Genomic DNA, 16,649 nt, shown 5'->3' with positions numbered 1-16,649 from the left:
AGTCCCAAAGTCCTTCAACCGACCCCCAATGGTCCATACAGCACTTTGTTGCTGCGGGGTTGGGTGCACACCACCCCTGCGGCACATGGGTGGGCTCCCCTGTTGCGCCGGGCCTTAGAATATTTCTGGAATGCAGGTCCCCACCTCGACCCAGGTGGAGCATCCTGCCGGCTACGCCACTGTGAAGTATAGCGGCCCGGACACACACAGATGGATACCGTTTTAATCATCACCCATGTTTATTTACAACTATATTACAAAAGTGCACCGCCACCAACCCCCCAGTCTCCCCAAAGTCAAAAGTCACAGTCCACACACAAACACTCGGGCCTCTCCTCGTCTCCTCTGCCACGACTTTGTCCTCCTCCTCACCCGACTCCAGCCTTGATTACAGGGCTGCGGCTCCTTAAGTAGGTGGCTGATTGGTGACCACACCCAGCCACCTTCGACACCCCATACAGGCTGTCCTTGACAATGTGCTTGCATATGTGTGCATAATTTTTTTATGTATCATTTTATGTTTTGCACTAACGATGTTATACTTGTAAATTTGATCTCAATACTTGAAAATAGAAGTGCACTAAATTGGACTAAATCAATGTCAGGTAGCAATATGGGCAGCAATTGAAGACAGTAGCATATGTTACCTCAGTGCTTACAAATACACAATGGAGATATGTTCCATCTGAAACAGGTTATTTATTTTACAACCTTTGAGACAAACCATAAGACCTTGGTACCCTTCACAAATACTTTAAAAAATGAAGATCTGAATGTAGTATAATTAAGATGCTATAATAATAATAATAATAATAATAATAATATGTCCTTCCACTTTATTAATTAATTGTCTTAGGATTCTTAGAACCTAATGCCGATCAAGGCTGGGCGAAGATAGTCTCATTTTTCTGTTCTTGTTACAGTTTGTTCTGCAGTGCAACCAACAACTGTACACAGTCCAAAACTGAGTGCTGCTTGCTCTGTTTCTTTAATACTTATGTCATATATTTATGCTTTAAGGCAGAAGTGTATTTGATGCAAGTTTTACAGGTGCAGAACTATTTAACACAGAGTGGCAAAGCAGTACATTGTACAAAAACAGACACATATCATTTACTAACAGCCCTAACAGTCATATGTAATAAGTATACAACAATATTTACAATAAATGTCTGACTGTACATTCACAGCAGGGCATAATTATAACAGTTCTGCTGACTCACATATTCAGTATTCTGGGTTTAAATCCCAACATAGTCACAGCCTGTATTGTGTTTTTCCTTTTCCCTATATCTGCATGTGTTGTTCTCTAGATTCTGTTTTTTCCCTCCCAGAGCTCAAAAATATGCCTACTATAATAGTTTACAATTTTAAATGGAACCAGTATGAGCGAGAGTGAATGAATATACTGTATGTAACTGTACTCTGCAGAATGGCTGTCATCCTTTCCAGGATTGATTCCTGTCTTAAGTCCAGTCTTGTTGGAATCGTGTAAAATAAGCATGTTTGAAAATTGAGTTTTACAATAAATGCATTTTAGAATATATTTAAGACATACATGTGAGTCTTGTCTTCTTTGTACCGCAAGTATGTTTTATAAATTTACACTTAAGGAATAAAGGTGAAGTTTTTGTTTTTTTAGAAGATTATACTATGCTTTTGCAGTATTTGTGTATATTCTTTTATTAGAAATCCATGGTTTATATATTTGTGTTAGGGTTGAAGGATGTTTGTTATGAATTAATGAAACTTATGTGGGATATATTTTTTGTTTCTGCTTCATTAATAATGCATGTTTTGAATGGATCTGAAGTGGTTAAGCTAGGCCATATGTTCAGCCATTGATTTTGATCTGTCTTTATAGATTATTATATCATCTGGACATAACAGTTGAAAGTCTCGCCATGTCTGGAATTAAAATGCCATCTAAGGTTAAACATGATGTAGCCTTCTTGAGATGAGTTTAACAAGCTGGGACATTAAAAAGATACAGTCCTTAAGCCAGATTTAATATATACTACGGGGTTTCTCCATCCATTATCAAACCAACTTAATCTAGTTTAGCGTCATGAGAGTGTGATACTCCATGTTTCTTTAATCACTAATGTTTTTAAAATCCTCGCAGTGCTAGCATTCAAAAATAAATATTCATTATAAGAAAAGAAACAAAAAACATTAAATATGCAAATGCCTTACTAGATTAACACTCATTACAATTCTGAAGTGATTTAATTTTTTTTGGTTGTTTTAAAAATAAATCACCATGGTGTGAGCAAGAGGCCTTAATTAGACTTGGTATTTGTATTTGGTGTTCCAATCATGATCGATTTGCACTTTACACATTAAAAACCAATTGTAAAGGCATTTGTGAACAGATTGTCATGTTGTCAAATTTGGATAAATACCACATTTAACACGCTGTAAATGCAAATGTATTTCTGTTTTATACAAAACTTGGAAATGGAATCTCATTTGAATTTTATGTTGATAAAGTGGCATTGGATCTCTGTTTGAACATAATGTGGACACTAGTGCCACAGTTTTAAACCTGGTGCTTCTCATCTAAGCCAGGTGGAAATCTAAGTAATCGATGTAGACCTCGGTGTTAACGCTTTTAGTGCAGTGTGATTATCCCATTGCTATGTCTCTGTTACGTACCATTTGTTACAGGATTTATAAAAGCAGTCCTAATGTTTGTGGTGCACCAGGATTCGTAATAGCAGTGATAATATTTATGATGAATAGTATAGGATTCTTAAAAGAAATGCTAATGTCTGTGATGGGCCATCTGTTAGATAGCAGAGACATAGCAACTGGACGGACACACAGACAGACATGCAGACACTTGCCCTTTTATTAAGGTGGATGCAATCCAGATACAAAAGAAATGTTAATACCAGGGTTGTTAAAGGAGGCCTAATTTATTTCATTGGGTCACATGCGTTGCATAATTCCTGTTTTGATTAATATTGTGAACAGTGTGTAAAGTATAATATCGTTCTGCTTTGTAGGTTTTAGTATATAGTAGAGAGTCTACACTGTACTCATTTTTCAATTCCGCACCTTTCCCCTACCCACAAAACTCTGTCTCATCTCTACCTGCTCCTACCCGCTTTCTCCTGCTTACAACTGCATTCCTGTTTCCCTCACCAAAAGGCAGTTGAATTAGTCACACAGCCTGAGTGGATTCTTAAAACATGAGTATCTATAAGGAGATAAAGGAAATCATACAGATGTGAGTAAATTTGTCCATGACTGCTTTTTACTTTTTCACAATACAATCAGAGTAGACCTATTCCTATGGTTTTCAAAAAGTTACTAAATAGACAGACAGATCAGCTAAAATAGTTGTCTGGCTGGTATTTATAAAATCCAAAAAATTAACTGAGATTTTGTCTTGATTGTTAATCAAAATGTATAAATAAACAATTGACCTACATATTTAGTCAATTCCAGGTATGACAGGTATATGTTTTGAAAGCACATGTGACATAACTTGCGTTCAGAATAAATTGTTTAAAAAAATGAACATATGGCAGTTTGACTTAGTTAACAAGTAGGAAGACTAGAGAAAGACACATGTCCAAAGGAATGTGTATATTTGCCAACAGTTAAAAAAAACAAAACACAAGTGGGAAGCTGTATGTATGATCTGTAGCGCTGACACATGTGACGTAAAGCTCATGTTCACTCTTCAAATTACAAAACTGCTTTTAAGGGAAAGAGATTGTCAGTATAAATGACAGACTGTTTGGTGAAGCATATTTCGTTATGTTTCAAAATGTTCCATTAAAACATTGACTTCTCCAGAGTTATGATGCAGCTAATTTCATTTTAGCTCAGATGGTGAAATCTGTTGTGCTATAAAAACGTTAATATTAAAATAGGGCTATATTTTAATTATGGAAGCTGCAGTGGGCTGGCGCCCTGCCCGGGGTTTGTTTCCTGTCTTGCACCCTGTGTTGGCTGGCATTGGCTCCAGCAGACCCCGTGACCCTGTAGTTAGGATATAGCAGGTTGGATAACGGATGGATAGATAGATGTTTAAAAAGATTGAATTGTTTGATTAAAAAAAATAATAAAGATTCATTTCACATGAAGGCTTGACTCAAGTTTTGACTATATCCCTCTCCGGTCCTCTTCTTTGAAAGCGTAAATCTTGTCACCCTAATAGCTAGGCATTCCTGCATTTGCATGCATGCTGTGAGGACAAGGTTTAAAGTAAGCGCTATTCACACACGTACAGAATGGGAGACGGCAAGATATGAGCAGACCCCAGCACAGTATACGGCAAATCCTGTCCATTATTAGTCTTTTTAATAGTTTGTTGTGTCATGTGAGTGTATAGTGTTTTTAACTACAACATATTTTAATTAAGCAGGCAAATTCTCTCAAAATTAAACAGTTGTAGTTGGCTAATATCCTGAATATTGTATATCTTGACAGCTTAAATTGCACTGGTAGGAAGTCATTTGAAGCATATGGTCAGACAGCTGGTCATACTAAGGACATCTGAAGTATTCAAATGAACATTAGCAAACTATACTGCTGTGTAATTACTGTGACAAAATCATTTACAAGCAAAATAATTTAAAAGAGTATTCTGCAGGAATGTTTTAGCTACTTTAGGTTGAGAAAAAATGATTAAATACAAAGAAGAGCTTAATGCATTTCTCAACATTAATATTTAAAATAATCAATTTATACCAGATGTTGGTTAAACCTTATGTGTCAAATAATTTTAGAAGGTCATGCAGTGGGTGTATACATTTTCTTATTTTCCTAAAGACTAATAAATAAAAGAATTGTCCTATACATTTTTGCAGTGCCCTAAATGGAGTTCAGGTCTGATATATAGTGATGAGCGTAATTATTCACACAAATTTGAATTTACAGTGGCATTCATGCCATTAGCACAGTTTGCACATTTTCATCTCAACTGCAACCTTTTTCCCAGTGGCAAGAATGTGTATGCAAACCATGCAGGAGGCAGGTGACAGCACATGGAACCTCATGGAAGGAGCTGGGGAACATTAGGGTGGAAATGATGGGGAACCAAAGAAGGAGGCAGACATTTTAAGCTGCAGAATAAGCCTTAGGGGACATTATTTATTACTTCCTACTCAAAAAACTTTAAAAATCCACAAGATCTCATTTTAGTGAGTTTCAAAATTGCATGCAAATTGAGTTTAGGGGCAATTTCATAAAACTGTATCTCGAGTAAAAATGCTATTTCGTTCATCACTAAGGAAATGTGTTCTATTTCAGGAAGGGGTCATCCACTGGCTGGAGTTCAAATGCCATTTTTATGTCTGTCTTGTTTATTTTTGATTCTTTTATCTATGTTAACATTGTTAATTATGTAGTTTTTTAATGTTTGAGCATCTTGTCCTATGTACCATGTGTTTTGTGGGTGGTTTCCAATCTGCCCTTCACCACAAGGGACTGCCATAAGCCCTTTATAAGCGAGGGTAACCCATAGTCCCTTGCTGCTCATTCAAAAGTGCCTGGGTGTTGGTGAGTGTTTCTTTGTGATTTTGTGATTTCTAGAATTTTGATATTTTTTTTTCAGTTTTTTGATTATGCCATTGGATTAATTTATTGGGAGATTGATTTACTTTGGATTGCCTAAGAGTTATAAGCAACTCCTTTGCCTTTTGTGCTCCACTGAGCTTTCTTTTGTACCTCGGGGCATTTTTGGAAAACAAACCCTTTTTTTTACTAGTCAGATTTTGATGGTTTCCCCCTCAAATAGATATTTTTAAACATCTTTAGGGCTTCGTGTGCTTTTGAACTCGCCAAGTAATATGATACCAATAACAATAACAATATGAATCTGAATTGGAAACAGAAGTGCTCTATGTTGTAAGTTAAGGTTTTTATTATCCAGGTCTCTATTACCATATGTGGCAATAATATTAAAACCACAACAACTAACTTCTCTTCATTATTATTATTATTATTATTGTTTGTTTGTTTTATATTTGGGTATTTGGATGATGTCTTAATTCAAAGTGTTTTTTAATATCAAGTTACCTTTCAGCTATTTACAGATATTTTTTTACAGTAAAGGCAGATTAAATGACTTGCTAATGGTTACAGAATGAGACAGTCAGCAGTTGAGAAAGCAGCATTGTAGTTTAAAGTTCAGTGCCTTAACCACTACATCATACTGCTGACCGTAGAGCTCCGGAACAGCAGTTTTTATATTTCTAGCTTTTCCCACATTGTGGAGCTTCTCATTGTTTCACAGAGTGTGAGCCCAGTAACCTTATTTCCGCATTTTGCAGTTATGATCTCATTCTTTTGGTCACTACCCAGAGCTCTTGATCATAGGCCAGTACAGAAATAACAGACAGATGGGTAAACTGAAAGCTTTATCTGATTACTTAACTCCTTCTTCTTAATTGTAATGTGTTGTAATGTTAGAAAATGGTTACCTCTGTGTCTGTCATTGCATCTACCCTAGCTTGTGAACAAGACCCGGAGGTAAATTGTATTCATTCACTTAGTGCAGCCAGGTTTCCCCATAACTGTAATAAATACATGCTTTTCTTACAGATTTTAGAGCTTCAGGTTGAAGTAGCTGTTCCTCATGTTAACCACATCATACTAAGCTGCTAATTATTCCAGTCCACACTGGCAATCACACTTTTATGATGCTAAGAGAGCAACATTATCTGTAAATAACCATAAATCACCTCTTACAAAAGTTATGAAACAGGATAGACTTCCTCATATAATTCTTTTTCCACAATAGCGTGTCGTTTGATTTGGGGTACAAGTGAGAGTTGTGTAATGGAACAGAGGTGCAAGTACAGAAAGAGGGCACAGGTAGACAGTTGTGTGTCTCTTCTGAAACTGGAAATGTCTCTTTTGCATATGTCTTATCATTGTGCAGTAACTTGGATTATCTTTAATTGATCATAAGTTGTAGTGCTGATTTCTCCCTCATTTCATTTTGCTAAAGCTGGGTTGAATGAATTAATTCCCAGTGAGGATACTAATCTACCTTGATATCATCTTTTTACACCATAATGATCTGTGCAACAAAATGTAAAGGGATGGGTTTTATGAAAATATGCTTTTATATTAACGATTTGAGGTTTAACAAATTTACAGTGTTGGAAGGAACCTGTTGGCCTCCTCTGAAAGGTCTAGTGATAAACCGTAAACTGTTCGACATGATAAGAGAGTCTGGTTACTTTATTCTTGTTAGAATCTGGGCTTTCTCAACAAAATGCACAAACAAATGCTTTAGTTCCAATGCAGCCATTGGCAGTTATAAGCTGCAGTGAATATACACTCAAAATATACAGTCGTTATTTGGGACAGTTTTAACTGTTTTACACTATTTCATTTTGATACTTCAGTTACGTAAATTTGCACAGCTAATAAAATTTGCTACCGGAAAGTGAGAACTAAATCACTGCTACAGCACCATTGTTGTGGGTAATATACAGTAGGTATGTATAGATCGGTAATATAAAGGTTTGTGTTAATCTAATATTTCTCTACTGTAATTTGTTACAGTGTATATTCTTGAAATCCCATTACAGTTAGTAACTTTGTGTTCTATAATAATATAGAAATGTTTTGAAGGGTAAGCATTCCATCTCAACTGACAATTGACGAGATGTTTGTGGCTTCTCAATCAGTGTCCCTTGCCCAATTTGCACTATTTTCATGCAATGTTCATGTTTACAGTGCTACCTGATCCCTACCAGAGATGTGTGGCATTTTATGACATTTTATTTTAATAATTTTTACTGCAGGATTGTATTGAGGTCAACTAAATAAGTATGTGGTTGTGAGCATACACTGTCGAACCACCTCAGGATCCCAGATTAGGACCTTAAATTGATTTAATAATAATAATTATCATAATCATCATCACCATATATTTTTTTTACAAATACAGCCTTAATGATGTGACAAATCAAAGAATAAGGGGAAGACTTGAAAAATGAGCAGTTTGTGACTTCTGAAAACTGAATTAATTTGACTTGTCTATTAAATATTCCTCTTAAGTAAATTGTATTATCCAGCCTCTGTATGCGGATCTCTCAACAACAGGTCTTAAATCTGACAAAGAGACTTTCTTACAAACCTGATTTGAAAAGTGCACTGTTATTAAGCCAGTTTTAAAGAGTTTGTGTAAATGAAGATTACCTGAATTATCTTGGTATTTAGTAATTCACATGGTAATGCCATAATACTGTTTGATTTTTTAGTATTGGTTTTAAGTAGTGTTTATTTTTCAAATAATGCAGAAACTGTAAGTGAATAAATTTAGTATGTGCACATGGTAAGATAAATCAGACAGTCTACAATAATCATATCATTAATGTTATGTTATTTTTTGAAGCACTGTGCTGATATCTCCCAAAACCATTAAAATCCCCCCAAACGTGTTCATACATTAAAAAAACGGTTAAAATTTAATAAGAAAAATTATAATCAATCAATCAATCAATCAATCAACATTTATTTATATAGCACATATTCATACAAAAAATGTAGCTCAAAGTGCTTTACAAAATGAATAGAGAAATAGATAAGATAAACATAAGTCAACATTAATTAACATAGAATAAGAGTAAGGTCCGATGGCCAGGGTGGACAGAAAAACAAAAAAACTCCAAAGGCTGGAGAAAAAATAAGATCTGTAGGGGTTCCAGACCAAGAGACTCCCCTCTGGGCAATCTACCTAACATAAATCAAACAGTCCTCTTTGTATTTAGGGTTTTCATGGAAGGACCTGATGATGATGGTCACGTAGACTTCTGGCTTTCAGTCCATCAATGTTGGTGCATCATCAGAAAAAGAAACAGAAGAGAGTAGGGGTCAGTATGGATTTTGGAGCCACTGTGAATAATTATTATGAAGAATTGAACATACATATCAGTATTAAGTTAAAGTGAAGTTATAAAAGGCCATAAAGTAATGTGTTTTCAGCAGTTTTTAAAGTGCTCTACTGTATTTGCCTGAATTCCTATTGGCAGGCTATTCCAGATTGGGTGCGTAGCAGAAGGCCGCCTCACCACTTAAGTTTAGCTTTTGGAATTATAAGGAGACACTCATTTGAAGATCTAACATTTGGAATATAACAATTCCGATATATAAGATGGAGCGAGATTATTTAAGGCTTTATAAACCATAAGTATTTTAAAGTCAATCCTGTGGGCAACCAGTGTAGTGACATCAAAACTGGAGAAATGTGTTCGGATTTTCTTTTCCCAGTTAGCTAGCAGCTGCATTCTGCACTGAAATGATTTATGTCTTTTTGGGTAGTCCTGAGAGGAGTACAGTAATCTAGTCGACTGAAAACAAAAGCGTGAATTAATTTCTCCGCATCTTTCAATGATATAAGAGGTCTAACTTTAGCTATGTTTCTTAAGTGAAAAATGCTGTCCTAAATGAATATGGATAAAATTCAGATTACAGTCAACGGTGACTTAACTTTTAATCCTAGTGCATCAAGTTTATTTCTGATAACCTCACTGAATCCATTATTGCCACAGTGTTTGAGAAAATAATTCATCCATTCAGAAATACCAGTAAGACATTGTGTTAGTGAATCTTCAGGTGCTATAGATAAGTACAGCTGTGTGTCATCAGCATAGCTGTGGTAACTCACGCCTGAGATAATCTGACCTATGTAAGACACACATGCCAAAAAAACTGTAATACCTTGCTACCTCCCCATAAATAAAGAATAAAGAAATGCCATCTTTAGTATTACCTAATTACAGTTTAGTATTTGTGAAGGACTGAAGGATATTAAAATATCATTTACAACATCAATTAAGTTTTTTTCCTGTGTTGTGGCTAAGGTGAAAGCCAAACTGAAATTTCTCATACAGGTTGCATTGTATAAAATATAACTGATCAAAATGGATACAATTTTGATTATTTTAATAATCAAATGCATTAATGACAGTGGTAATTAATAAAGGTCTATTAATTATATTCAGCTTAGTATGTGCAACTGCAGAGAGTTTTTCAGCATTCTAAGGGACAAGAAGTTGTTTCATTTTTAGAAATGACATAATTTCCTATTCTATAATCTTTTTTATTTTTCAAAGGTAGAATGCACATAGGGTGGCATACTGTTATCCATTTGTTCAAAATCAGGGAGCTGACACATCAATCAGCAGTGTTTATTATTAAAACAGATTATCAGTTGGAATTATGCTAGATATGGTGTTTCTTTAATTGAGGACTTCTTGTTTTTATTCTCAACTGTTAACTGAAAGTGGTAATAAAAGGGTTTATGTATAATACTGTACATTCAAAAATGACCATCCTTCTTGTACTCCATGTTTATAATTATGATTTACTGCATTCAGTATTATTAAGTCAAAGCAAGTTTCATGTCACTTTAATTAGCTTGATGTTTTTAGGAAATGCTTTACCAACAATCGGTTGTATCTTGTTGCCATGTCTGTTTGAATATTCTGGTCACCCTTATCAATAGTAATTTAGTTAAACCTGTCTCTGAATAAGGAATGTTTTCTGACAAATCTGTTAAATACCGGACCGCAGCCCAAAACTGGATTATTCAGGTTCAGAAATGAAAAGGTGGCTGGATCAGTATTTGCGGTGAAACAACTGCTCAGGGTGTCCTGTGTGTAAGCAGACAAATATGTCTCACTTATCCAATTAACATGCTTTGCACATTTGCATTTACTAATCTTCAACTGAGGTCATTGTATAAACTGGAGCTGGAACAGGTGACAGATTAAACAGAAGCTCTGTAAGTTTCCTTGTGTTTTACTGTGAAATAAAAAAATCTAATATAACAAAACATTGATTCCATAACACTGTCCATATCTTCAAGCATAAGCTGTTTAAATTGGACATGTGATGTGTCATTAAAACATGTCTGTAATGCCAGCCATCTGAGCCTGCCTCGTTTCATACTTTTTGTCACATGGGCCTGTCCCAGACTGGCTGATTGAATCTTTTGAGTGTCCGAGAGACACTTCACACTTTTCACTGTCTGATCCAGGCCAGCATCTTCTATTCTGTCTCCTGTATACCTAGTCTTCAGTTTTCTTTCTTTTATTATTGCTGCCACATTTATATTTTTTTCTGCTTTTGTTTCAGTACCACAATGGAAGAGGAAGAATTATTAAAAGAGCGGCTCCATGCAATAACAGTAAGTCAACTTTTTAAGTTGTTTGTATACAGTTTTATCTGGACCTTCTAAGATAAAAATTACAATATTTAGTCAAGACTATCTATAAATTGTACACTTAAAGTTGTAATTCAGCAGAAGTGTAATAAGATAATTATGATTTTTCTTTTAAAATCTTTGAACTGTTTATAAACTATGGCTCTTAACTATATCTTTCATCTTGGTCTGCTTTGAAGTAAATCTACCTATAATATAAAGGAAACTATTTGAAGTCTGACAAACTTAAATGTTTCCTACAGCTCCAAGGTTAAAGCAGAGTGTGGCCATGTTTATTCCAAATGCTAGTGTGAAGGTCGCTATTGCAGGTCTGCATCACTTTCTAGAGATAACTTAAGTTAAACTACTAGAGCAATTTCTGTGTAAATATTGTGATCAACATCTCAGTCATTTGTTTTAATTTTTTAATCTTCAACTGTATACATTTTAAGCTTAGATTTGATGGCGAAGTACCTTTATTGATCTATAGAATAACAGTATCAGTTTTCATTGAGCTCATATTATGCTGGTATTCTCAAATGGCTATGAATAGAAAACAAAGGACATAACAGTCTAGTCAGGAATGACAAGCATACCTTTCAAAAATATGTCATGCAGCATTGCAGAGAACATGTATGAACAATGTGTTTAAATATTTATTTGCTTTTCTGTTTTGCCATATAATAGAATAAGAAGTGTATATTTATTGTGTACACTTTTATACTATAGCATGACATTGTTTTTATAATGCATCATATTTATAAAAGTAAATTAATCAAGTTATTAACTTTATGATCTCCCGATCTCCCAAATGAAATATTAACAAAAATTCAAATGTACTGGAATAGGTCTCACAGAAGGTGTATAGCAATAGCACAAAATAACAAAGACTAGTGTCTCTCTGGGCCTACTTAAACAATTGTAGGGTCCATAGCTAGTCACATAGGGTGGCTTATCCACTTTCCATAATAAATATCATCACAATCAGGATGGTTTCTGGAGTGTTATGGAGTGAGAGGAAGGAGAATGCAGAATTAACAAAAATACTTGGTGTGGAGGTAATAAATGTTTAGCTGAGGAGGCCAAGAGGGAGTGAGAAGAAGATGTGGTTGGAGATGGTATCATATGGTATGAAAAGAATGGGTTTCATCTCATGGAAGGCCAGAGAGTTCTTAGACTGGAGGAAAATTGTTTTGAGACAATCAGCTAACTTGCATAAACCTGGAAAACAGTTGTTAAACTGGTGTTGGCAATAATGATGATGATGCCCAAAGCATTCCTTCATAAGTTCATATCCACTACCTTTCCTTCCTCTCTGCAAATTGAGATGTTGCCACCACTCCACACCCGACTCCAATATCATATTTCATTTGGCTGGAAGAGGTTTTTAAGTCCTGAAATCTGATCATTTCCTGCTCACCCAGTTACTTCCAGGGTCTCAGGTGACTTCACAGTGCCCTGGAACCATTGCAGCACCGTGTTCCTACACATTCCTGTCACCAAAGTGTACTGGCAAAGACCAGACTAACTGTTCTTTTGAGTATACTTGGAAGACTAACATATACCGCCTTCTAGTGGCTCTGGCAGCTCAAAACAAATTTTAATATTAGTTTCCAACTTACTTGAACCAGTCTCCTGAATTCTCCAATTATATGTTGGCAGTGTTCCTGTTGCTCACACAGGATCCCACTACTTATATTCACTTCACAGGTCATATATCCTGCTACTTACTAAAAGTTGTTAAATTCATTTTTCCTTTTGGCTTTCATTAACAGCTAGCTAGACATTCAAATACGCTAGTTTGCACTCTTTCACAGTGATAATACAAATACTGCTATCTAAGTGAATGTTATGTTTATCATTGGCTGTGATGTTATGAGGAATAAAAATGTTAGCATTTGTGAAATTCCCAAACCTAATGCAAATGGACATTATTACCAAAGCCACTAACTAGTGTCTCATTTTAGAATTTTTACCTGTTGCATTCTCTAAATAATTTTGTTTAAGATGGCCAGTAAGTGAAAGGACACACTAACATAATCTTCTGTGATTAGCACATGCTAACTCTTTCTCTTCCTCTCTAGTCTTTTGGTCTAGGGTGCTTCCTAACATAGTGATTGTTACCTTACACGCTACTAAAGAAGTACAATACCTTATTCAGGTGATGTTACAAAATTGTGGTTCAAATTGCACTCCTGATAGCTGCCACAAGTAAAAAATTGCCCTTTGGTATTATACAGAATGGTGCTTGAAGTTATATTTCTTTCAAAAATGTGCGTGTTTAGCAGGGCCAACAGAGAGTCCTGTTGATTAACAATTTTGTCATGAAAGAAGAGTATGTCAAAAAGTTTAAATTCTTTATTTGTAGATTAGATTGTGCAAATACAGGAACAGTATTTTCATATTTCCAGGTTGCAGTATTTTGATAGAGGAACCATAACATGTTACCCGGCTTTGCTCTGGAAATTTCCAAGGACTTGCTCTGGAAATTTCCAAGGACTGTGGTTCTCAGTTATAGCAGTGGTACTGTGTAAGACACTGAGTACTTTTCTGTATGTTATTTATTTATTCATTTTTTTGGCTCGGGAGCTAATAGTATTAGTGCACTGGACCACCTTGCTCCTGAACATGCTACATACAATTGCTCATGAGACGAACATCTTTCCCATAGATCAATTCTTGCTTTTCCTTGTAACTTGGAGAAAAATGTATTCTTTTGAAATCAAACAGGTAATATTACTAAGTAGGAATAATAGGAATTTTAGGTATAAACATAACTTCACCCTGTGGCAGATTCTATAAAAATGGTATCTTTAGTCAAATTTGAATGAAACACTTTTGCTTGTAATCTTGTACCATTATAAAGTTTTGGAAATTTTTGATCAAATACAATATACTGTACACTGAATCATGGTTTCTTTTAACTTATTACATACAGCATTGACTTTTACAGGCTGAAAGTTTTCATGGACCATGTAATAAACCAAATGTTTTAAGCACTGTACAGATAAGAACAGATGAAAAGGAATAATATCATGAACTACAGTATATACAGTGTCTACCTCCTATATACTCTGTCTGTGGTAGACCCTGTTACTGAGTTTTGCAAGTGTTTAAATTGGCCAAGACATACCATCAGTCCTGGATTGTGTTGTACCCATGGCTTGAAGTGGTCTGGTATGCCATAATATCAGTTTCCTGTTTCTGCTATGTGAACTGTAGCATAACAGCAAATCATGGTATGAACTGCAAGGGACTTCATAATTCTCCACAATATTGCAAAAATTCCCCATTCTTTGAAGTTTATGCATATAAGAGCGTAGGACTATTCAATCCAGCTTGAATTTGAATGTGTTATATACAGCATCATGGGAAGTAAGAAAAAGGCTACAGAATAGGGAGTATTGCATGTACCCAAGAAGGCCACATGCCAACCATGTCTTCTTTGAGCTTTGCCTAATTCTTCTTCGTCCACTTTACATGTCATTTTCCACGCAGATCGTCATCTCTTCTCTTTTTTCTGTGCACGGCAGTTGCCCTTCTTCACTCTCTACCAGCTCCATTTCTTTGTGCAGCCTTATATATTGGCATGCCCCATTTCTCCATGCAATCACAGTTTGGGCGAAAAAATGACACTCTACCTAAGAGTACCCGACTCACTACAACTTTATTACTGACAAATAATGAAAAAATTTAAAACATCTTGAAATGTACTTTCTTAGCAGATACCTACTGGCCTAGATATACTATCCTCACATATTTAAGCTTTGTAACTAAATAAAAAATAGTGCGTTTGTAACTTCTTGAGTGAGTCAACTTTGCATTATATACTAAGTATATAGATTAACAAAATGCAAGACCACTCATAAATACTATATTACATCTTTTTGTTTTTTGGTTAAATACCAAAGTACAGCAGGATTTAACTTGTTCATGAATTAGTTTTTACTTTGGTTATTCCTTTTCTTTGCATACTATTGTTCCTTCAAATACATTTATTCTTGCCCTCCCCTTTAACTTAAGTCAGAATGTCTTCAATTAATTATTCTATTATCATAGGAAACACCTAGTGAAACAATAGGCCAGTCACAAACTGAACAGACAGTGATATTAATTTTAATGAAGCACAGTATTGACTAATAATATGTAGGTCTGCTGAAATTAAAAAAATGTTCAGTCCAGTCCAGTTTGCTTTTCAGGACTTCAAGGAAGTATACCAGAGTAGCTAACTAATGGTATTTCTTCTTCTTTCAACTGCTCCCATTAGGAGTTGCCACAGTAGATCATCTTTTTCCATATCTTCCTGTCCTCTGCACCTTGCTCTGTTACCCCCATCACCCGTATGTCCTCTCTCATCACATCCATAAACCTTCTCTTAGGTCTTCCTGTTTTCCCCTTGCTCCTGTCTAATCTTGTCTGTCAACCTGTCCATCACCATTGCAAATAAGATAGGGCTCAGAGCCAATTCCTGATGTAATCTCACTTCCATGTTGAATGTATCCATCACTCCTACAGCAGACCTCACCACTGTCACACTTCCTTCGTACATATCCTGTACAACTCTTACCTACTTCTTTGTCACTCCTGACTTCCTCATACAATACCACAACTCCTCTCGAGGCACCCTGTTATATGTTTCTACAGGTACACAAAGATGCAATGCAATTCCTATTGGCCTTCTCTATACTTCTCCATCATAGCATCTTTTTCCCAATATACCCAGCATCTCTCTTTTGCAGATTTACAAACCAACACAGTCTCGCCTCTCTGACTTTGTCTCCAAACTGTCCAATCTGAGCTGACCCTCTAATGTATTCATTTCTAATCCTGTCCATTCTTGTCACACCCAATACAAATCTTAAAATCTTTAACTCTGCCACCTCCAGCTCTGTGTCCTGCTTTTTGGTCAGTGCCACTGTTTCCAACCCATAGTACAAAAAGGAAAGATGCTAAATTATTTAGGTTTTACAGCTAGCAGTGTTCTTAGATAGATAGATAGATAGATAGATAGATAGATAGATAGATAGATAGATAGATAGATAGATAGATAGATTCTAGTAGGAGTCCTAGTAGAGTCTCTTGACTCGAACACTTCGTGTTAGTGTCTGGTCTGATCACACAGAAGAGCCTCTGTAGCACAAATTGATGAAAAACTTAATCCTGGCCATGAGAGAAAGATGACATCACACACAGTGCATTTCAGCTTGCTGTGTATGGGGCTGTGTAGCTACAGATTCATCAGAGTGCCTATGCTGACCCCAGTTAACTGCTAAAAGCACCCACTGTACAATGAGCATAGGAGCATCAGAGCTGCATGATGGAATAATGGAAGAAGGTGGCCTGGTCTGTTGAATCAAGGTGTCTTTTAGCTCATGTGGAAGGCCGGAGTCATGTGTATCATTTACCAGGGGAAGAGATGCCAACAGGCAGCAATATGGGAAGTAGGCAATCCGGCAGAGGCAGTGTGATG

At 35.8% G+C, this 16,649-nt stretch overlaps 1 protein-coding gene across 2 annotated transcripts in view; it reads left to right on the top strand.

Annotated features, from left to right (window-relative positions):
- The window catches only part of LOC120514809 (palmdelphin-like), a 60,116-nt gene that overhangs the window by 19,596 nt on the left and 23,871 nt on the right, over nt 1-16,649 (top strand). For both annotated transcript variants that reach the window (XM_039735376.1, XM_039735375.1), the window contains one exon: nt 11,113-11,164. In XM_039735376.1, the coding sequence (XP_039591310.1) occupies nt 11,120-11,164 (45 nt within the window). In that variant the 5' untranslated portion in view covers nt 11,113-11,119. The remainder of the gene's footprint in view (nt 1-11,112; nt 11,165-16,649) is intronic.

The sequence above is a fragment of the Polypterus senegalus genome, chromosome 14 (genome assembly GCF_016835505.1).
Source record: "Polypterus senegalus isolate Bchr_013 chromosome 14, ASM1683550v1, whole genome shotgun sequence".
Lineage (NCBI taxonomy): Eukaryota > Metazoa > Chordata > Cladistia > Polypteriformes > Polypteridae > Polypterus > Polypterus senegalus.
This window is presented reverse-complemented; position numbering and strand designations above follow the sequence as displayed.